The following is a 22774-nucleotide window of genomic DNA, read 5'->3' on the forward strand; positions in this document are numbered from 1 at the left end:
CAGAGAGGTGGTTCCATTCCCACTCCACAACCGGAGGGGACAGCTCACTATATCATTCAGCCGTTTGTTATTGTGTCTGAACCGGGAGCCGACCGAAGGGGAGAAATGTCTGTCTCTTTCCCCTGTTGCCTGAAGGTAAAACCAATGTATCATTCCACCGAGTGTGGCGTGCGAGCCTGTTTTGCCCGTTTGCTTTTACATGCATCCTTGGGTATGTATGAGCAGGCACATGTGTGTGCACCTTTTGGCTTGCATGCAAATGTCCACATCAATATGTGTATGTGGATGAGAGGCTCATTCTTTGGCTATCAGGTGTCAGGAGCTATTGTTCAGGCTGAGTGAACCGGATTGAATCCCTGCGATTCAGTTTGGTATTCCATCCGTGTTAAACTGAACAAACCCAACGGGGTGTCTGCGTTTCTGACGAGAGTAAAACAGCATCAGACATCCCCTTATTTCGGCCTCGACTTTCTTTCTCTATCTCTGCCTGTTTCTCTTGCTTTTGATGACAGTCTTCCTCTTCCCTTGCCTCCGTACCGCCCTGCAACTGCATCTCCTTTGTGCTCCCGTGCTGTTATTAGAGTTTTCACCGAGCTGACACCGCAGCTGAAGCGAGTTAGTGCTTGACTTCATAGACCACACTGCGTGTTTATGGCTGGGACTGTATTGGAGATGTGCTTGCAATTCCTAGTGCTTCCCACTGAACTGTGTGTCTGCTGTTTCTGCACCAGTTATTAAGAGCCAGGGGAAAGGTTACCGTAAATGCCACTCAGCTGATGTGCTGCTCAGGCTTGGCAGCCCTCCCTCGCTCCTCTTCTCCACTCATCATCAGAGTTGGGTTTGTTGCTCCAGACTTACTTACTTTCCACACTGCTCGCTGTATTACTTTTCTGTTACACCTCCAAAATTTGAAGCTACATCCTCTCCCAGGATAACCCAGTCACTTTCTGTGTGACTGATCAGGGACAGCAAACAGAGCTGATATCTAATGTTCCTGTCATCCTGTTGCCCGATAAAATCAATGAAATGGATAAAGCTGAAGCAGTAGTTTTTATCCACTTTGCTACTGGCTTTGCTCCCACCCAGGGAGAGGCAACTTTTCTGCCATTTCTCATCTAAGATAGTTCAGCATGAGTCTGCATCAACCGAGAGGATAACTCTAATCAACACAATTTATTTATAGGACAGATCAGCTTTAATGTAATATTTAGAGGTGATGATAACTAAAGCCTGACTGATAAATTGTCTGGCCGATAGTATCTGCTGATATTAGCTCAAGTTCACGTTTATTTAAAGTCTGTAATTACTGTTACGGTCTCAGAGGGCTTTACAGTCCTACAGTTTATAGAAAACAAAATCATGGCAAGGATCACAGAGAGAGAGAGAGAGAAACCGCCTCCAGGTCGGCCAGAACTGCAATGAGCGCCACATGTGAAATTATATTGAAGCAAAAGAAGTTTCAAATCAAATACTACACTTAGACAATTAGCCCACAACCTCATAATCATGTCAGTATTGGTGTATATATTGGACAATATGCAAAAAATGTTGGACTTTACACTTTATTGATCCCAGTGAGGGAGTTTGTCCTACTTGGAGTGGGCAGCCATGTAAGTTGCCTTGCTCAAGGGACATATGGCAGGAGCATTGACCCAACATACATGTGCATACATGGTATACATATTATACTGCAGTAACAGACATTTGAGCTCATGAGTTTTATCATTAAATTGTTTGTCTAGGAGACTCTGTTATTTACAGTGCTTTGTGAGTAGACCATCACAGCTGAGTGGACAGTGGTGTGGATTGTGTTAACCCCTTACTGCCTGAATTTATTTACAATTATCTACAAAAATAAGTGCTTCCAATACAGTTCTTGGTATGTGTGAAATATGCATCAACAGGCATCAGTGGGATACACACACTACCTCGGCTGCATTAAGACTGGAAGTGGTTTGAGGCAAATTCGCGACAATAGTCTACAAGGGGTTAAGAAGTTTATTGCTCAACTGTAAAATATCAAACCTGCAGTACAGCTATTTGATCACCATTGAGGATTCTGTACTAAAAATATGTGTTGTTATTTGTTTAAAAAAAATACTGGTGCCAATATAAGTTTGTTATTCACAAATATGTACATTGGTATCAGTCCCAAAAACCCAGTAAGTGTTAACCAAAGTAATAACTTCTTTTGATTGAACACTTGTATTCTTACTGAATCTTAAATGGCATTTGTTACACCAGCTTCACAACCATCCAACATCTACCTAGCCATGACACATTTCACCTCTTCCCTCTCTAACCTCACTTTGTTCTCAGCGTAAACATCATCCTCCGCTGTCCACGAATCACCTCTGCTTCAAGATGTCCTGCCACAGAATCGCTCACAAAATGCAACAAACCCTATAACCTCACTAAGCAGCCCGACAAAAGATCCAGACAGCCAATGTCTTCCACTTCTTCCTCCCTCCCTCCCTCCCTCCCTCCCTCCCTGAATCCATTGCTGTCCCTCCGGGGTCCACTCCCACCCTCCTCCCCTTCCCTTGTCACCACTCTTCCCAGACACCACGGGCACTCATCACGGAGGTCACACACCTGTCGCCTGCTGTAAACAGGAAATGAATAATTCAAGAGGCGCGCTGGTTGACTGCAACAGCTGATAGTCCCTCCGTGACGAGCAAAGATTTATCCCACAGATTCATGCTATAATCCTCTGCTGGAATCACACTAATGAGAATCGCTCTCCGGAGAGTCTGAGGGCCCACTCCGAACCGGACCGCGCGTCCTTGACCTCTGCGGGTGATAAAGTTAGTTTGCAGTGACAGCATGCGGTGACATGACAAACTCATCCTACATGCCTTGCATCGCATTTTCAGATGCACAGGATGATCTCAGTGACTTACAGTAGGGGACGTGCTCTTAACTGCGCCAACTCTGACAAACAAAGAAGCGCTTCCCATGGCCTTTTGGTATTTCGTCGTCGTCGTCCTCCTCCTCCTCCACCACCTCCTCCTCCCCAAGGCATCAGCCCTGCAGAGGTAGCTGACCTATAAGAGAACCGCAGTTATATTTGAGAGAAATACCCGAGTAGCAGGATGAGAGGCAGCGAGATGCCGGTTGGGGCTGCTGGGTAGTTTAAGTGATTGCTTTTCCCTTCTTATCGCCACGCTGGCAGGTGTCTGAGGCTTACTGTACTGCTGCAGTCTGAGAGGATTCACAATTACAACATCCTGGCCACAAGCTCACCCATCAACCTCTCATCTCCCACCCCCACATCCATCCATCTATCCATCCCTCCTTGCCTTCTTTTCCTCCTCTCTTCTCACCGAGTGAAATCCTGCTGGTCAATAGTAACTTAGGAATCTTGTTATGGCCCCGCTCCACCAAACACCTGCACGGGCTCTGATAAGAATCCTTATCTGCCCAGTGCCATGTCTCCATTCTGCACCCAAGCAGAACAGGAGGGCCCTACACTTGGAGTAGAAGCCATATAACACCTCCATGGGTGGTCACATAGATTGTTTTCCAACCACATTATGCTGTTTTGTAGGTATTATTGGACACGGCTGGGACTGAAACCATGAGGACAAAAGCAGCTGTGGCAGAGGGGGGGGAAGGTGTTAATTCCTCCGCTGTGGTGAAGTTTTCTATGTAAAAATAAATGTCCGTCTTGGGTGGGCTGCCTGTGGTAGAATGGCTCATACGCAGAATCACCCCTTTGTGTCATCCCTCTGTCTCTGTAATTACTCACGAGGAGTGAGAGGAGACATCAGCATGCCAGCACTTTGAGGAAGGGAGGAAGGAGACAACAAAGGGCAGAGCGGCTTCTCACAAAGGCTTTCCAATTTGCAGCTTGCAGCTGTTTCTCTTCAGAGGGCTTGTTGAACGGCCGGTCCTCTCAGCCTGAGAGCGGCTCACAATCCAGACGCTGATTTCTTGCTGGCACTGATTTGAGGCCGGTGTTTGGCAAAAGACGACACTTTTCCTCTTTTGTAAGGCTTTGTCAACTCTGTGTTGGAGCCTGACTGTTCTCCTCCATTAACAGGTGTTTAGACATAGACATGATAAGACACAATGAGGCAGGCAGAGAAAGAAAGAGGGAGAGAGAGAGAGAGAGAGAGAGATGCTTACACTTCCGTACAGCTGTCTACCACTGAATTTCGATAAATTCGTAGAAATAAACTCAAAATATAGATTGGAAGCATGTAGTAGAATAGGATATAGTAGGACAGACACAACCATAATCTCAAATATCACCACTGATTTCGTGAGCATGGCAACTGGCTGACCTCTTTGCACGCTTCATCTGCACAGGCATTTAAACAGGGGTTGAACCTTTGAGTGCATGTGTGTATGTATAAACACAAAGCACTTTTGTGTTCGCTTGCTCCCCTGGCATTTGCCTGCCATTCTTTCACCTTTGTTTAGCTGCATATGCTGTACAGGACTGAAAATCGAATGAGCCTAATGAATCCATAAGGCATGGCACTGTGAGCCGTAAATTAAGTCCCACAGATGTGCTTCTGCAGATTAATCTCGCCGCTCATGAACAATTATTCTGCCAGTGACGCTGAGGCATGAGGCTGATTTGAAACAATTACAGCCCAGGTTGGTCAAAATTAGCTCATTCATTTTCCAAGGCCACCACTGATTGAGAGTGAAGGCATTTTTTTTAAATGGGAAAAAAAGAATCATTGGGTAATTGATTTTTCATGTCCCTCACCTAACTTATGGCCAAGTACACAGGTCGCTGTCACAGCCCGAAGTCAAAAGTTTCAGTGCATCATTTAAGACGAGTGTAGACAATGTCATCTTAAAATGTCTTTGAATGAAACACATAAATCACCACTTGTTTTCCTGCCAAATCAACTAAGAAATTACCGGGGTATTTCAGTCAGGAGAGACACAGCGAATGAAGCAAAGAAAATTGTTTATTGTAACAAATGATTTGCTGATAATTAGGTCTTGTCAGGAAATCTTGTCAGGAATCTTTGGCACTTAGACTCTACGGGGCGATTTTAAATGAGGGGCATCAGCCCCGAGAAGCGGCATAATAAAATACCCCCATGGAGTCCAGACACTGGTGGTGGTGGTTTCTGATGACTTCTGCTGAGACTGATAAGGCTGATAAAGTCATGAAACTGATGAATCTGTGAAAACGAGGTAGTGACGGGGAGGTGGAGGGGCGTGCGTGGCAGCAGCGTGAAGGCAGAGAAAGAAACATATTTAAAAAAAAAAAAAAAAAAAACATCAGCAAGATGATAGGCTAACAATGGAGGTGTGTAGCTGTGCTATTGGATAGATGTGAACAGCTGATAGCTCCACTGACAGCCCCACACAAAGACAGCAAGGTAAATAATGAGTGAGTATGCGTGAGAGATAAGAATGGCAGGATAAAAAAAAAAGAGAGAAATATAACTACATGCCTGTGCATGCCAAAGAAGCCTTCACTAAAGCTCTTATTAGTCAGGATTTTGTATATTTAGAAGTTCAAAGCATATGTGTCTAATTAGAATTTAACTTTGAGCTTCTAGCAGTTTTTTTTTTTATAGTGTTATCTACAGCATGTAGAATAAAGTGAGATAATTTATGCATTACAGCTACGCTAACCTTCTCAGGTGGAGGACTTTTATTGCCACAGTTGTTCCTGTGCGACGTTTCTCACATCTGTATTTCTGCTCCACACTGAATATAAGGGCTGTCTCTCTTTTCCCAGCTTTGCGGATAGTTTAAAAGATGTTTTTTTTTTTAATCGGCCCTACAGCTAAGACTTAAAAAGAACAGAAAAAACTTTGCCTTTTTTTTTATAGCTAGTACACATTTCCATTAAGAGTTTTAATTGGCCATAGACACATGCCTAAGAGCAGAATTCAAATTAGGTGTGTTAATAGAAACCTCTAAAACAAAGAACCTGGAAAGGGGACCTGGCAAAGAGGAAAGGAAAGAGACATTTCGCGAGAAACAGATGCAGGTGGAAATGGAGTTCGACGATCAGCAGGTCATTTGATGACAAGAGAATCTGCTCTGCAATGCAATTTACTGGTTCGCTGCAGATACAACTTGCTTAGCCTGAGCTGTTTTGCATAACAATAAATGTAATAATACGCAAGTAATGTACAATTCCCTCTGCAAGCAGTTAGCGGGAGTACATGTCGTTTATATAAATAAAGGGAATGTTCTTGGCGGCAATACCCAAGAATCGCAGCGAATACTCGCCTCTGTGTAAATGAAACATTAATTGTAAAGAGCTCTTCTCCTCTGTGTGGGCTCTGACGCAGGGTGTTCATTTCTGATGAGAAATTAAGGAGAGGATAGTTTAGGTTCCACTGCATTCAGCACAGCCACTACTTCATTTTCATTTCACATTCGCCACAGACTCATAAGCTGTCTGAAGAACGCCTTTGTGCCTGCCTTTCAGCGTTTGAGTGAGTGGTTTTTTTTTTGTTTCTTACTCCTCTCATCTCATCAACTCAAGAGATAAAATTAGAAAGCCACCTCTGTCTTGCGCTTATTTTCCTCCTGTGTACATCAGATCCTCTCGCTCTCAGATCCAGCCTGGCCCACCATGGCTAATCAATTTATAATGAGGTGTCACAGTTGGCATGATGGCTGTGTGACGCTTGGTTGACCAGCCTGATATTTATTCATGTAAAAAGCGATGTCGCACTTAATGCCACTTGCACAAATGACTCAATTTGCTGAGGAAATGAACCTCGTCCGAGTCCCTGTCAGTCCTCCAGGATTCCCAGGCCCGAGCGCTTGTGTATTATTTAAAGAGGGAAAAACATTTATCTTCCTAATCCCTTGATTGGCATCTAACAAACTTAATCCATCATCACGTGGCACGGCACAACTTTGAATTAGTTCATCTCGTCTATTTGTTTTGACGTGCCAGCCAGGCAGGGAATGTTCTGCATGTTGGTAATGCGACTTGCGATAATGAAGACGGAGAAGGCCACGAGTAGCTGTTTCAGACAGATGTTTAAACGGCATCATATTTTACCTTTGATCATTTTTAGAGGCCTTCTAAAGACTCCACGGATCAGAGAAGCTAATTTAGGATTGCCTGGAGGGAAAGGTGCGACAGCTGTCACTATCTTTCAAATGCAAAGGGAGGAGATAAGGAAAACGTGTGGGCTACTTATTAAAGATTCCCGCCCTGAGGCTTGAAAGCAAAAAAAGAAATAATGTTTCTTTTTTTTGCAGATGTTTTTCTTTCATTTAATCGACGTGCTACGTTTTTGGTGTACAGCTGCTTCTGCTGCTGCAAAGCAATGGCTGGCCATCGGCACCATCTGCATAGATTAATGTGTTTGATATTTCCCTCCTCCTCCTCCTTTTTCCTGTGTTGCGCTAGAAATCGGTGGCATCTCTGTTGCCCGCCCATTCCCAACTGCCTTGCAGGGCTTCACGGTGGGGAAGCTGGGCAATTTGTTTCTGGATGGCTCCAGGCTTATCGTCTCTGCTTGACAGATGGGCCGTGCCTCTGCTCAGGTTGGGTTCGGCAGCAACGCGCTGCTCTCTGCTTGCCTGACAGAACTCATTATAGACACTCCCCGGGAGAAGCAGCATCTCGACCAGGCCCTGTTACCGCCGCCGAACTGCCACAGCTCGCTACCGTGCCAAATACTGTCGACCCACACCCACTGCTGAAGACTTAGTTGTAGTTTGAAGGTATGCCGTTGAATTATGGGAGCTGAAAACACTTGCTGCAAGCCCACACCTTGGAAGCATTTCTTCACTGAGTTTCAGATAAAAAAAAAAAAAGCCCCTAAAAAAATAGCAATAGCACATCTGTATAAAAATTGTTCAGTCTTACCATATCTGAACAGTGTTTTGTGGTAGTTACCCACACTTACGTTATAATGTTCTTCCACTTATTTATGACATGCTGTAACAGTGAGAGACAAATTACAATTTGATATAGACCCTGTGGTAATTTCAGGCTCAAAATATATAAAGACCTCCGTACACCCCTCTCATCGCACCTCTCATAATTGAATTTGAGGTCTAACCTTGTCATTCGTCGATTCCAGTAACATAAGTGGAGGCTGATATCTTTGTCTGATAAGGCAGCACCGTTCCTGAAGCCAGAGGCTGTGTATTGATCCTATTTAAACTGCAATGTCAGTTCATATTTTATTCATTGGCTGTAAATTTAGCTATATACCTTTATCCACATTGTAATAGAGCCACCCGAGGACTTGTTTTGCTCTAAATCTCCTGCACTCTTATCACACTTTTTTCTCTTTTTTCTTGGTGTGCTGTGAAGTTTCAGTAAGGTGAAGTGTAGCAGCTATTTATACAGCAGCAGACGGCAATATGTCCCACTGGCTGCCACGGATATTTTTTTTTTTTTTTTTAATTTGTGACGCAAAACAAAGTTCTTGCCTATTCTTAAACTCACGGAGCATCTCTGTGATACATCAACCAAACCCCATGATGTCACCTTACGTCAGCCAACGGGAGAGCAGGAACCTGAGTCACCGTAGCCATGGGTTTACAGAGGGGTAGATTTCTGACTTTGTAAAATTCCTCCCAAAATTGCCTCTGATAGAAAAGTTATGAAGTCGTTTCCCTTCCTGAGAGTGCTCTATTTTCAGTCGCGGGTCAAACTGTGCTTAGCCTTGCATATAATCAGGCCACATGGAGCACTCTACCACCTACAAGTCTGGGAAAAGAGGGAGAAAGGAGGGCAAAACTACATATGAAAGATTTTTTTTTTTTTTTCTAAAGAGCAGATTACCTCAAAATAGAATAGCGGAACGGAGCAAAAAGTACCAAGATTAAAGATAATCCTCATAAGAAAAATCTTCACAACCTTATGTGATTAGAGATTGACTCCGGCATCTCCACTGGAAAAAACTGAGCCTGCGTTTTATGATTTAGACATTTGGATCTTGTGCTTGCTCTTTTCTCTGCACACAGACACCGAGTTAGTCGTAAGGGAGTGCATTTGTGTGCACAGCAGACACTTGACTGTTCAGGAATCAAACAGGGAAGAGTCGCAGATCGGTTTCTGCTCAGATATTCCTTGCACATATGCCGCATTCGCCATATCTGCCTCCTACACACACACACACACACACACACACAGACAAGCACACAGTGGAATACAAACTGTCACGTGCAGAGCACACAGTCATCAACTTACACACTCCGATACACAACATACAGTCGCAGTAGCACGCTGAGTGACCCAGAAAAAGAAAATGTAATCCAAATAAACAATGTTAAAGCCTTTGGAGGAAGGTGAGCAAGAGGAAGATAAAAAAAGGAGGTAGAGAGAATGAGGCGATTCTTCATAGAAATTTAAAAATAGAATAAAATTTTATGCCATTCACGGCAGTTCAGGACAATGTTCTCTGCTAATAAAAAACAAATGTAGCTCGCAGCCGTCTCCGCCCCAAGTTAAGATTCACTGCAAAACCAGCCGAGAATCACAGGTTTATTAGACTTCTGCCCCTTTGTGTCTTGGCAATCTTTCCATGTGACACGTATAATGCTGTTTGCGTTATGATGAGATGATTTTTGTAGTTCTAAAAAAAAAAAAAAAAAATGGAAAAAAAAAACAAAAACAAATACAGTTCTGTCCTTTTCATGCAGAAAATAATCACATTGCCTGAATGCGGGGCTAATTTAAGTTCCTTCATCATCCCAGCACTGTTACATCTAATCAGGCTCAGATCCCTTTTTAAACTCAGGTTTGCAGATAATCACGGTACTTGGGGGGGTGGGGAAGGGGGCTGGGAGTGCATGAAAGGAGAGAGCGGAGGAGCGGATGGAGATGGAGATGGAGAGGAATAAAGAGCGGCGGTCTTTAATTAAAACTGATTGTGGTTAATGTTCTCCGTCCACGCTGTAATGGTTCCCACGGTGGCCCTCACACAACCTCCAGATCAAGCAGAAGTTAATTGGCTGTTAAGACTCACTTTTCATCCCCTCTCCCGCTCCCTCTCATTGGAGGATTCGGGACATCCAGAGGCAGCGCAATGTCATTTCATGCCCACCGATGGCGGTGATGTCGTCGTACATCACGAGGCCAATTCACAGTGTCTGGGCACGGCGTGTGTTCGCCAGCCGTACGTATGCATGGCATGTGTTCGGTTATTTCATACCTCAGTTGAAAAGCCTCTGTTGTTTCGCGTCTTTGACTAAAAAGCTCCAGTTCTATATTTATACTGTGAGCCGTAGTCGCTGGCTCTTCCTGCCCTGTCAAATCCGGTCCCGTCAGCCTGTGGTCTGAGGCGGGGCAGGGGCTGCTGGGAAGTTTGTGGGGCGGATGGAGATGGAAAGGGTGCAGGGGGGGGGCGGCGGGAAACCGTGTGGCAGATGCACGATGAGCAACATCATGTTGTGACTGTGAGTGTGCATGTCAGGACTCGACTGCGTGCACATTTGGTACATGACGGCAGAGATCACTGACGGGCATATGAGGACTGTGCGAAAACATCTCCAAAAAAGAGGCTGTTATGTGTACTTGGCATCCGATGAATGAAGTAGCCACATGGTGCAGACTAATTATGGTGTGACTGTGCTTGCACTTATTGTTGGACATTTCACCAGTTAGCAATTTCCATTTCAAATTCCCGCAGAACACGTTCGGCTGCGAATGTGCAGATTTTCACTTTCGCGGCTGGATAATCAGATCAGATGCTGGAGTTCTGACTGGCAGTCCCACTGTTACTCTGCAGGCAATCACAGCCAAACAGCGGAGAAGTGGTGCACAATACCCTTAAAAATCTGCAGAAATCAACCGAGAGATGATACTTCTCTGACCACACTGACTCCAACAATCACTTGTCTCTTCAAAAAAAAAAAAAAGAAAGAAAGAAAAGAGAGAACAAGAGACAAAATCAAATCCACATCTTGTATTTTCTTTTAACATGTTCTTACATTTTTTTGTACATTTTTTTTCTCTCTCGGGCTTCAGTAAAACTGCATAATAAAAATCATTCTTTCTGACTCTCCCTTCTCTGTTGTGGCTGCTGAAGGACTCGCCACCAGTACTTGTCTCTATAAGCGACGCCACTGCGCTAAGCAGCCTTTTGTCTCCGTGTACGAACACCATCGCCAAGGTCACAAGAGTCCCCCTGGCGCCTGTGGCAGCATCTTGAGTCCAGTGTCCTTGTGTTTTCCGTGTTGGTGATGTCGAGATGTACAGGAAGAGAGCCGACTGGAGGCCAGACTCTGGGCTGAGAACAACAAGCGGGAGGGAAAGAAGGTAGAGATTCGCTCACCCAACGTCTAAGCAGACCCTGCTGCGTTAGCCGTTGCAGATAATTATACTGGGCTGCAAATAGAAAGGCAGTTTTCTCTCCTTCCCAACCCTCTCCATCCCGCCTTCCTTTGCTGCTAAACAGGGGTATGTAGGAGTGGCGAGGGGCGGGATGGTGGTGGTGGTGAGGGGGTGCGAAAACTGAGAGACAATTTATCACAAGGCTGAAAGACTACAGGACTGAACAGCTACTCGTGTGAAAGCACAAGAGTGAGGACGGTAGTTATGTTTGCATCCATTATTTCCTCAGTAAAGTAAATAGAAAAACAATTGAAAATCAATCTCTGAGTTCTGTGGCCTGTATTCACACACACACACACACACACACACACACACATCGGAAGAGATGCAATGTGACGGTGGCTGTTGTGTAACCAAGCCCAGTGAGTCATGAGAGGGAGGAATGCGTTGTTGTGATGGTTTGAGGAGGAGGCCTGCCCGGGGAGAGACTGGCGGAGACAGTCAGATCCGTTAGCAAAGTCATCTGGGAAGAGAAAGAGAAAGAGACTGGACATTTGGTTTCCTTGCCTCAACTGCCAGTGGTTGTCTGGGTGCTGGGCTACCAGTGAGGCATAAATAAATCGGAGCCTTGATGCAGACATGACTTTGGACAGGAAGAGCGTACGTGCATAGAACCACACGCGCGCATACGGGCACACATATAAACACATGCAGGCGCAACATTAAATGAGTGGGAAATGACGTGGTGTGATAGAAGGAGGTTATCTGGGGCTGCAGGGTTGAAACAAGCCAGCCGTTCTGCTTGCACGCATGCACACACACACACACACACACACACACACACACACACACACACACACACACACACACACACACACACACACAGTTTGATGTTGCTTTGCTTTAAGAGTGCACCCCAGCTTGACTATAGTCACGCGCAATATGTGCCAAGTGCAAAAATTATAGCTTCAAAAATAGCACCAAAATTGTGTGCGCGCGCGTTTTTGCCAGCTTTTGTGTTTATGTTCAAACCCCCCTTCCCCCCCCTTGGGTGCTATTTGTCTCCAAAGGTGCGTAGGCAGTTCTGTTTGTATGGGTTTGTGTCTATGTGATACTCATCTAGTACATGGAAGCGCACTCTCCTTCACTCGCTGTCGTACATCCCTGCATTCAGGCTGTGCCTCCGTGGCAGCGTTATCATCCAAAGAGGCAAACAGCCAGCCCCTGATTTAATAAGCTGCCTAGGGAGTCACAGAGAGGTGGGGAAGCACTATCAGCTGATAACTGTCCTCCCTGCAAGCCCAGCTTTTTCTCTGATAGCACTGCCAAGAGAAGACTCAGCTCCTGCTCACTTTATGTGTATGTGTGTGTGTGTGTGTGTGTGTGTGTGTGTGTGTGTGTGAGCGCACCCTCGCCGGCTGCGGCCCACGTGTCTGTGGGCTGTGTTCATCCTGTGCTGCATCTCTCTCCGGGTGTCAGACAGACAGCAGTGGAGAGCCCACGCATGGCAGAGGCAGACCTGAGCCCAGGACTGTGCAGCATATGCTCGGAGCTTCATCCCTTCAAACACCTCCCACCCCCGCATCCCCTTAACCCCCCCCATCAACCCCCCCGCCCACCCAGAGGGAGTCAGACAGCCGGGGTCCGGCTCGCTGCCAGTCCAGCCATGCCGCAGTAGACTACGGGGGAAGACTATTGGCAGATTGTCCACTCATCACTCTGCTTGGCTACTTCAACTGTGATACCAGTGCTGGGTTAAACATCGAAAAAACTCAAACTACTAAAATACCACAGTAGGAGAAAAAAAAATCCACATTAAGCAATGTCACAGAACGACTGTTTTGATTTATTTTAACAAATTGTGTTTGTGGAAGTTTCTAAAAGTAGCAGCTTTTGCGCAGACGTTTGGATATCGGTTCCATATGTGGGGGCCCGGTGCCGCTTTCGCCAACCCGTTAAGGTTAACCGGGATTCGGTTCAAGATGTTGCGGGCTGTTTGACGCACTTGCAGTGTTTTCAGCTGTTTGAATTTTTGCCACTGACTGCAGCAGACCAGTGTCAAGAGCCAGACTGCGGCTCCGTCTATTCCAGCCCTTCTGCCTCCTCTTCTTCCCTGAACGATTCCAGCCTGCACATTTCCGCCCTCTGGAGGTGGCGTTTTACTGGAACGCATGCAGATTGCAGAATCACATCAGAGTCGGAATCAGAAACGACTTTATTGATCCCTGAGGGGAAATTGCGTAATATTTTGGGAAAGTACTGAATGAGAATATTCAGCATTGAGCTCCTTCCAATCTGCTCCCGTTCTCAATGACTCCCTTTAAAAAGAGACGCCGTAATCAGAATGGGGCTCACCTGGTTACATTATGTTAAATAAAAAATGAAAATAAAGAGATTGCATGGAAGTAATACTGAAATTTAATTTATTATAACGAGACTCTGCTGCCTCAGACTATGCTATGAAGATCATTAAGGATTTTTCACTGTTTCTGACCTCACCTTTAATTTTGAGCAATTTTGAGAGGGAGTTCTTACAGAGCCAACATATTCTGTATCTAAGATGCTGGTGTTATTGTAATCAAACCTTTTTCAATGGTGTGTATTATCACACCTTGATGCAACCTTTTTACAGTGTGAATATGTGTGTTATATGAAGGCTCCTATGATACGCATACTTTGGGGTGGTCATGGCGACCCGCAAATGACACTGATGATTGATCCTTGCACTGGGATAAGTGCCTGCGCACCGCTGAGCGCACCGGTCCACTGAAAAGCAGCCAGGCGGAAAATTAGAAATCTCTTCATCCCTGGTCCATTTGAAATCCGATATCTCCCATCTTCCCCTTGCGCAGGCACTCCCAACTCAGCCAGTAAATCAGTAATTAAATGATGTGTTTGTGTGTGTGTGTGTGTGTGTGTGTGTGTGTGCATGCACAGGAGCGGCAGGAGTGTGTCCTGGAAGAATTAGCTTCGGCATTTGGGATGATGGGGGTAGTCAATGGGGTCACCAGCAACCCTGACCCACCCACACACACGTACACCTTCTTTGTTCCTCGGTAAACACAGAAACACACACATATGCTCACACACAGACAATACAGCAGCGTGTTTCTGAGCGGGACGGTGTGTGTTTGGTGTCGTTTGGAGGTGCTTTGGTGCCTCGGGTGCCACATAAATCAGGGTCAGGCGTCCTAGACTCCCAGCTGCACCCAACCTCTGAAACCCTCAGTCCACTTTTGCCTCCTGGTTCCTCTTAGTAATTTTCTCCATTGTTTCCTAAACTTGGCTTCTCTGTGTGTGTTGTCCAGGTACGTCGGCCCAGGGCAGCCCCCTCCTGGCTTCCCTGCCTGTCCCAGGACGGCCCTTGCAGCCTCAGTTAGACCTCAAACACTTCCTACCCTTCAGGCTCAATGGATCGTCGCCCCTGAGTCTCTTCCCCAACTTCAACACGGTGAGTCGGACGGTTGGTAATCACCTGAGCATTAACGTAGTTTATATTTTGCCACTACTTGTCCAATCAAAGCCTGTAGCTTATTAGATTATTATTGTAACAAACTGGCTTTAGACAGATAGGGAAATATTAAAGGCACATCTATGACTTTTATCAACCTCTATTGAGAAAAAAAAGAGATGCATTACCATGGTACAGCTTCAGGCGGTATGTAATGAAAAATAATCATTATAGTAATAAAGAAGTCATATTTCCATAATGAAGTCACATATTTACAATAGAGACCCATACGCTCGCTAATTATAGCAGAAATCCAACAGGAACCTGTGGTGAAGAGACAATATATTTCACTGCAGAATACTATAACAGTATTTTTGTTTTCCTCTGTGGTTTGTGGCTTGATAGCAAATGTCTTAACCTGATTTTGCAAGTTCGTGTTCTTTTGACTCGAAAAACCATCGAGCCACAAACCTCAGGCGTGACTTAGGTGATGATGAAGCCAGAAGCCGGGTGGCAGTGGGTTACTTGGAAAGCAGGAACAACAGCACTGCAAAAACTCAAAATCTTACCAAGATTATTTGTCTTATTTCAAGTCAAAAATGTCTTATTCCTAGTCAAAATATCTCATTACACTTAAAATAAGACAAGATCACCTCAGAAGTAACTTGTTTTTAGACAATTGTCTCTTGTTTCAAGTGAAAATTTGCTTGTTTCATTGGCAAAATTTGTTTCTTGTTTCTAGCTAATTTTCACTTATTTCAAGTTTCTTTTTCCACTGGCAAATTTTGCCAATGAAACAAGCAAATTTTCACTTGTTTCAAGTGTCTAAAAACAATTTACTTCTGAGGTGATCATGTCTTATTTTAAGTGTAATGAGATATTTTGACTAGAAATAAGACAGGGCAGCAGCGTCGATTTTCTTACAAAAACTGCAGTAATGGTGGGTCAACATGGTAAAATACCAGCAGTATTTCTTACCAATATGCTTGTTCACCTTCACCATAACAGTTGCTGCAATTTCAGTGCTGTCATACTATGAATATGGTTCGTTTGTCTGCTTGGACAAGTTGGCTGATGATAGACTGATGGTTGATCCAATTAGCTTCAATGCAATTTTTGTAAGTTCCCGCCGCCCCTTTTCCAAACTTTTTTGAACCCGTCACCCTAGAATCTGTTTTGTGAAGTGGAATTGAACTCAGATTATGGCTTTGCCGGCTACAAAATGTCCTGCAGGATTTCGTCTTGCTCACGGCGCCGTCCTCCTTCGATGAGCCACTGCAAGATGCGAGCAGGTTGGAGGTTTGGGGAAGGGCTAGAGGGGGGCGAAAGCTACAAATCTCAGCACTTGTCAATAGTTGAGTCATTAGTATTGATCCGCAATCCTATCAGCCCCCTGCAGCCATATTGAGGTCGTTTTGTGCTGTAGTATGACGCAATAAAAATCTTTCTTACTGCACCTTTAAGCCGTATGGGTTAGGGTTAGGATTCACATAAATGCCATCTCAGTGTTCCACCTCATGCTTTTTTTTTTTTTTTTTTTTTTTTGACTGTGGCTGCATTAGTGTTTGTTATAATGGAAGACATGCCTGTTACAATTTGTCCTGAATGCTAGCTACCCTGTTATCCAACCATACCGCAATCTCCCCTGCCAGACCTTGGTCTCCCGTGCTGTTGCCAAAAACTCTCCCTCTGTATCTGTCTGCAGAGGCCTAGCTGTGGGCTTTAGGTGCTAATCTTTATTCACATGGCGTTTCATCTCCCTGCGTTGCTGTTGTCATTTCAATACCAGCATTTCTAAAGACAAGCCCCCGTTACTTGGTTTCAGACATCAGCAATAAACTGTACAGTTGTCAAGCGCCGTGGCTCTGATGGTTACGTTGCCTCAGTGTCTGGAATTAAAAGCTCGCGTCTTTGATCCTTTACTTAGCGACAGTATACCCATTGTCGTTTTTCTGTGTGTGTGTGTGTGTGTGTGTGCGCGTGTGTTATGTGTGTAGGCGATTCTCATTTCTTTGATCCTACTTTTACAGTGTGTAATGCGTGCGTGCATGTGTGTGTGTGTGTGTGTGTGTGTGTGTGTGTGTGTGCGCGCTCGCTTCTCTCCCCGCTCTCTGTGAAACCATCTCGAGTTCTGTGGTCTGTAAATGAAACATAAGCCACGGCTTTCTCCCCACCATACACTTTACACCTTTTCAAACAAAGAGAAAAAAGGTAGGATGAGAGAGAGAGAGAGAGAGAGAGAGAGAGAGAGAGAGAGGTGGGGCCACTCAGACATCTGGGCTGCTGGTTGTTACAGTGGAGCATGTGTGTGTGTGTGTGTGTGTGTGTGTGTGTGTCCTCCAACCTGCTGTGTGAAAGGTGCTGTTTGTTCTCTGCCACCCACCGCTTTGGGTACAGGGGTCAAACATTTTGCCCTGTGGAAAATCCAGCATGCCTGGTCGCAAAGCCAGCATGGAAGGCGTCCAGTCGCTCCTCCAGCAGCCTCGTGTATTAATATTAGTGGTCTTGCTGGTTCAGGGCTGGTTAAGTCTCTTGTCAATGTTTTGCTCTCTCCATGTTTCCATGGGAAAATGAATCTGTTCTTTTTATGACCGCTCCAACCAAGGTCTGTGACTCACTCTTTTCAAGCCTTTATGCTGTCTTGAAATTATTAGCAGCTATCTAGCAACAGAAATATGCGCTACTATAGTATATACATTACTTTATATTTACATGGACTTTTCTCTCGTACACACCAGGATGTAGAATGCACCTCCCTTGATGAGCAAAAATGCATCTAATCATCATCTAACATGAACACTGAATGATTTCTGAGTGCATTTTTCCCACCAAAATACCAACAGAAAAACAAATGAAAAAAATCGGCCCATTAGCCGCAGTTATTGTAGGAGGGAGAGGAACGAGATTAATAATGAATGCAGCAAAGCTAGTGCAGACAAAATTATATTTCCTGAGTTACCACGCTACTCAGTCTGCTATTGAACAGAATATAGCTCACAGTAGGACTTGGACTCTACCACTGCCAGAATGCAGAAATTATGATTACCACAGAAATAACATCAAATCAGTGTCGCTTCAGTCCCGGGAGGAGATGATTAGCCTCCATAACACACAGTCTGACAGTGCAGCTGTGGCATTAATCACAAAGTCCATTCAGCTGGGAGCCTCAGGTTCTCTTAGCCCTGATAAGGCTCACGTTGTCCTGGACGTGTGCAGAGGGGAAGATGAATGCACCTGTCTCCAAAACTAAATAGCCTCCAGTTTCCCTGCTGTCCTTCCTCCCCCCTCCCCCTCCTCTCCCTCTCTCTGTACCTACCCTGAAAGTCCACCGTGAGCTCAGCCGCCCGGCACTGGATAAGTTCTGTCTGCACTGGGACGGCGGGGGAGGACGGAGGCCTCGGACAATAGGCGCATTTACAGAATTCGGTTCAGGATGGCTGCGGACAGACAATGGCCGCATTCTTCGGTTCCTAAAACAAATTGTTGTGTGCAGCCTGCCTTGCTAAGGTGGGCCAAGGGCAGGAGGAGTAGGGGAAGTAAGTTTCCACGGCCAGGGAAAAGTCAGTCGCTCCCCGAGGTAGCTTGGAGTCATGTAGACGAGGCCAAAACCAAGCAGCAAAGGCAAAGATACCCCTGAGGGAGAGGTATACATCCAGCGTGGCGGTTCGAGTGTCAGGTGTGTTTATATTCCCCCTCACACCTGGCTTTGAGGAATCCAGAGTAAACAGACTCCGTTCGTGCACAGGAGGCAGCTGCCTCGCACAGGCCGGGGCGACGGCTCTTTGTGCAGCGAGGAAGTCGCCGACATTGTTCAGACTTGTGTTTCGGGATGACAGTAAAAGCAGAGACGACCTCCCCGCTCCCCGCTGCCATTGATGCACCGGCACGCCTCCGAGATCCGGTTACAGCGAGCGTGGCAGTCTGGAGCAAAGCTGTGGTGGGGGAACAGAGCTCTCTCTTAGCGGTCCCCCTCTCCCCCCCCGGCCCGATGCCAGCCTGGGGACGGATCCAGGGCGATTGTTATATGTGATATCATGCTGAAGGGTGCCACGGTGAAATCAGCTGTCATCGCGGCGGAATGCGGGTCCTCTAATGGAGCTCAGTCGACGCGGGCCTCGGCCTTCCCGCTCAGCTGTTTATAGCAGGCCATGCCGGGACTCTCTGCGGTCTTCACCGAGGCAGTTAAAACCATATTCGCCACATAGTCTGTCAGTTCCCAGTGGACCGCCATGAGTCATAATCTCTTATACAGTCACGTTCCTGGAATCACAATAGACTGTAACTGCATTAGAGTATTAGCTCTAGCTAGGCCGGTAAGAACTGCACTGTGCAGCTGTGCTAAGGCCGAACATATTGACTTATCCAATAGAGCCTGTTTGGAGAGCGGTATGAGGGTTTATAGATGGCAAATTGATGGCCATGTTAACCACAACAGGATTCAACCAACATGGGTATATAGTCCAGTCATTTTATGAAAAAACCTAGGGCAAATTGCAAGAGACGCAAACTCAACTGATTTAGTATCCTCAGTTTGTCCTGAGTGAGCGAAAAAAAGTCCCAAGAAATCCCATTGGTGGAAAGTTTTGAAAATCACCTATTTATGACCACATAATACCAAAAAACACTACCACAACGTTTTCTTTTTACGGACACTTTTAGAAAAACAAATGTTTTACCTTCTTGACAGTTTCGGCGTGAATCTTCCGCCTTCATCAGAAGCGTCACCAGAATGTTAGATGGTGACGTGCCTTATCAGCTGGTGTTACTTCATCAGCTTCTGATGAAGGCGGAAGATTCACGCCGAAACTGTCACGAAGGTAAAACATTTGTTTTTCTAAAAGTGTCCGTAAAAAGAAAACGTTGTGGTAATCTACTTAGGACATAATGAACCTACACCACCTACCAAAAAACACTGTTTTTAACACACAGGGGAAAGGGGTTCCAAATTTTACTTTCAGATATCACTATAAAAATTCACAAGTTGATTACACACACAAAGACAAGAAAAAAAGTCAATTACAAGTTCTTTGAATTATTCTGTTTACACATGCATATCACACATTATCTGATTTGATATGCGCTAATAAGGAATATAAGGAATGCCAGAGGAGACATTTAAACAGTAAATTAAAAGGTTACTATATATATATATATATATATATATATATATATAGTAACCTTGAATTAAAAGGTTACTGTATATATAGTAACCTTTTAATCTTGTAATTTGTCCTAGGTTGACCCCAATTTTGGCCTAAAATTACTGGACTAATATGTTTGTTTTGTTTTTGGATTTTTTTTGTTTTTTTGTTGTTGTTTTTTTCAGCTGAAGCTGACAGTAGCTGATGTTTTGCGCTGACATTCAAAATCTCTCCGTATGAAAACTGCAAAGCAACAACTAAGCCATATGATTCACAAGGGTAAATCTCTTTTCAACGAGGTGTCTGAATAAATGAACAAAGAGAATATTACAAAAGTGCAAAATAAAAAGGTACAAGACGTACAGACAAGTAATTGACAATACAAAAACATCTTAAGTCTTAAGAGTTAGAGAATAACCTCTTCTGTATCAGAGAGCAAAGACATGAACACGCTGATATCTGATTTTCCAAAAAAAAAAAAAAAAAAAAAAAGGCATATATTGGCCTGATACATTGGTAAACAAATAAATCGGTCTAACCCTAAACCACCACTCAACAGTACAGTGAAAGCAGCAAATAAAAGTACTGGCCTCCTGCAGATCACTATCACAGAATATTTCCTTCATTATCCAATTACTCAGGTGACTCCGTTTTTGTTTTTTTGGTTTTTTATCTGTGCAAACTGGCATTATTGGTCCATTTTTATGTCCTTAAAAAGCAAGGCAGCAAGCAGTACTTGCTCCACTATTACTCTTGGCATCATCATCATCACTTTCCCCTCTATCAGAAGTAACCTCAGTCAAAGATGGTAGTATTTTATCCTTTTTTTTTTTTTTTTTTTTTTTTGGCAGGCTGTTTTGGCTGCAGGCAGCACTGCACAGGTGGACAGGAATATTCTGTTAACGGGTTTATTCATGGCAACAGGGAGACCACGGGGCATCAAAGGTTCATGTGGACAGCTTAACCTGAGCAAGACCTCAGCCGGCGAACGGCTATTTGCAAGTTCACGCGCCAATGTTTATGTCAGAGAAGTCGTACTCGCAGCACCGCGGGCTTGTCTTGAAAGGAGAATTCAGACTGCTTTTCCTCACATCGCCGATCCAAGCAGCCACGGGCTAAATCAAAAAACTCCTTCTGCCTGTGGTTCGGTGCGGGGCGGGTCAGAGGAGTTTAAGTCAAAATCCACCCTTGGATACTTTTACAGTTATATATTATTGATCTGTGGTGTTCTGTGTGATCCAGGAGCTACTTTGTGATGAAATTATGTATTTGACTTTTTTTTTTTTTTTTTTTTTTTTAACCCTCTTTCCCCCATCCTGGCTTGTCTCCTTCAGTCTGCGATTCCCTACATTTCCCAAAATGACTTTTGACAAACCTCAGAGAAGGGGCTCCAGTCAGCTATGAGTCAGCAGTGAGTTCTTGGTTGTGAATCACACCTGAAATGAAACGCAAGACCCGGCAGCTTTGTGTCAAATGCAAAGATGCTTCCTACTCAGGTTGAATTTCCAGGTAGGAAGCAGAATTTTTTTAGGTTATGGGACTCATTCAGGACACTTCCTTCTGGCCAATTTTGAAGGAAGCGTGCCCACCATATCTGACAGCTTCACCTAAGAAGCAGAAGGAGAACAAAACCTCTCTAAAATCTGTTAAAATGAATGATAGATGGAAGTCCCTGCTTAGAGAGAAAGTTTTTATGGAACCTAGACTCGTGAAAAACGCCATACCTGAGATTTTCAATAGATTTAATGTGGAGATTGTTGATCTGTACTCACATTTACTCTGTAAAAGACCTTTCCTCACCAACCACCCTGACAAACCATTGCTGCTGTTCACTTTTCTCACCTCAGCGTTCTCTGTGCATTTTGTCTTTTGTGATTGTCTGTTTTTTTATGCCGTGTCACATCCAGAGTTCCCGACTGGGACAGTAAAATCTTTAACCCAGATCTAATGTTTGCCCTGGTCTTTTCTCTCTCTCTCTCTCTCTCTCTCTCTCTCTCTCAGATGGACCCGGTCCAGAAGGCTGTGATCAACCACACATTCGGTGTCCCTCAGCCCCTCAAGAAGAAACAGATCATCTCTTGTAACATTTGCCACCTGCGCTTTAACTCAACGGTAAGAAGTGTCGTGGCGGCAGTATTGGCTTTTACGATGTGTGTTGTGTTGTGCTGTGAGAGAGTGGCAGGTCGACGGATGGAGCAAGAGAGAGAGAGAGAGAGAGAGAGAGAAACAGACTGCTGGTGAGGCTGCGTAATTTACAACATGAAAGAAATCTAAACTCGAAAAGTGAGCCTAGCCTTGGAGAATGGCTCTCTTTGTTTTCTGCCTTTGCTATCTTTTTGAATGTTGAGTTTTTGATAAACATGGCCGTTTCGCAATTACCTAAGATTGTATCTTCCCCGCTGACTCATTGTTTATGTGTGTTCACTGTTGGTGTGTCTGTGTCTCCATGTGCTTGTCTGTGCATATGTGCATCTGTGTGTCTACAAACAGTGAGATTGCAAGCGCACCCCTTCCTGCAGTTTTATTTACTTTGAAATAAAAAAAAAAGGTAGTCATTTATTTTTCCATTTATGTGCATACACAAGTTAGTGCGGCGTTTCTGTCAGTGTTTGTGTCTGTGTCTGTGTGTGTGTGTGTGTCTGCCTGTCTGTTATTTTGGTGTGAGGGATTAGACAGCAGGGAGAGCTGCCGTTTATCAGCAAAGAGCAGAAACAATCAGCAGCCCCAGCAGGAAGCAGCATTCTCAGCTTCTCGTTGCATTTCTCCCAACTCCTCGCCACCTTCAGCACACACACACACGCACACACACACACACACACACAGGCACAAACAGAACGCATACATGCACACATGCATACTTGCACACCGAGATACACACACACACACACTCAGACAAACATCCGGCGACATTTCATGCATATTCACATGTACAAATTGACACTA

The 22774-nt window shown here is 44.8% G+C and overlaps 1 protein-coding gene across 1 annotated transcript in view; it reads left to right on the plus strand.

The window, feature by feature from the left end:
• Window positions 1-22774, plus strand: part of znf385c (zinc finger protein 385C) — a 152425-nt gene that overhangs the window by 112152 nt on the left and 17499 nt on the right. The window contains exons 3-4 of the mRNA XM_030056988.1: window positions 14548-14690; window positions 21833-21943. Coding sequence (XP_029912848.1) covers window positions 14548-14690; window positions 21833-21943 — 254 coding nt within the window. The remainder of the gene's footprint in view (window positions 1-14547; window positions 14691-21832; window positions 21944-22774) is intronic.

Source organism: Myripristis murdjan, chromosome 8, assembly GCF_902150065.1.
Source record: "Myripristis murdjan chromosome 8, fMyrMur1.1, whole genome shotgun sequence".
Classification (NCBI taxonomy): Eukaryota; Metazoa; Chordata; class Actinopteri; order Holocentriformes; family Holocentridae; genus Myripristis; species Myripristis murdjan.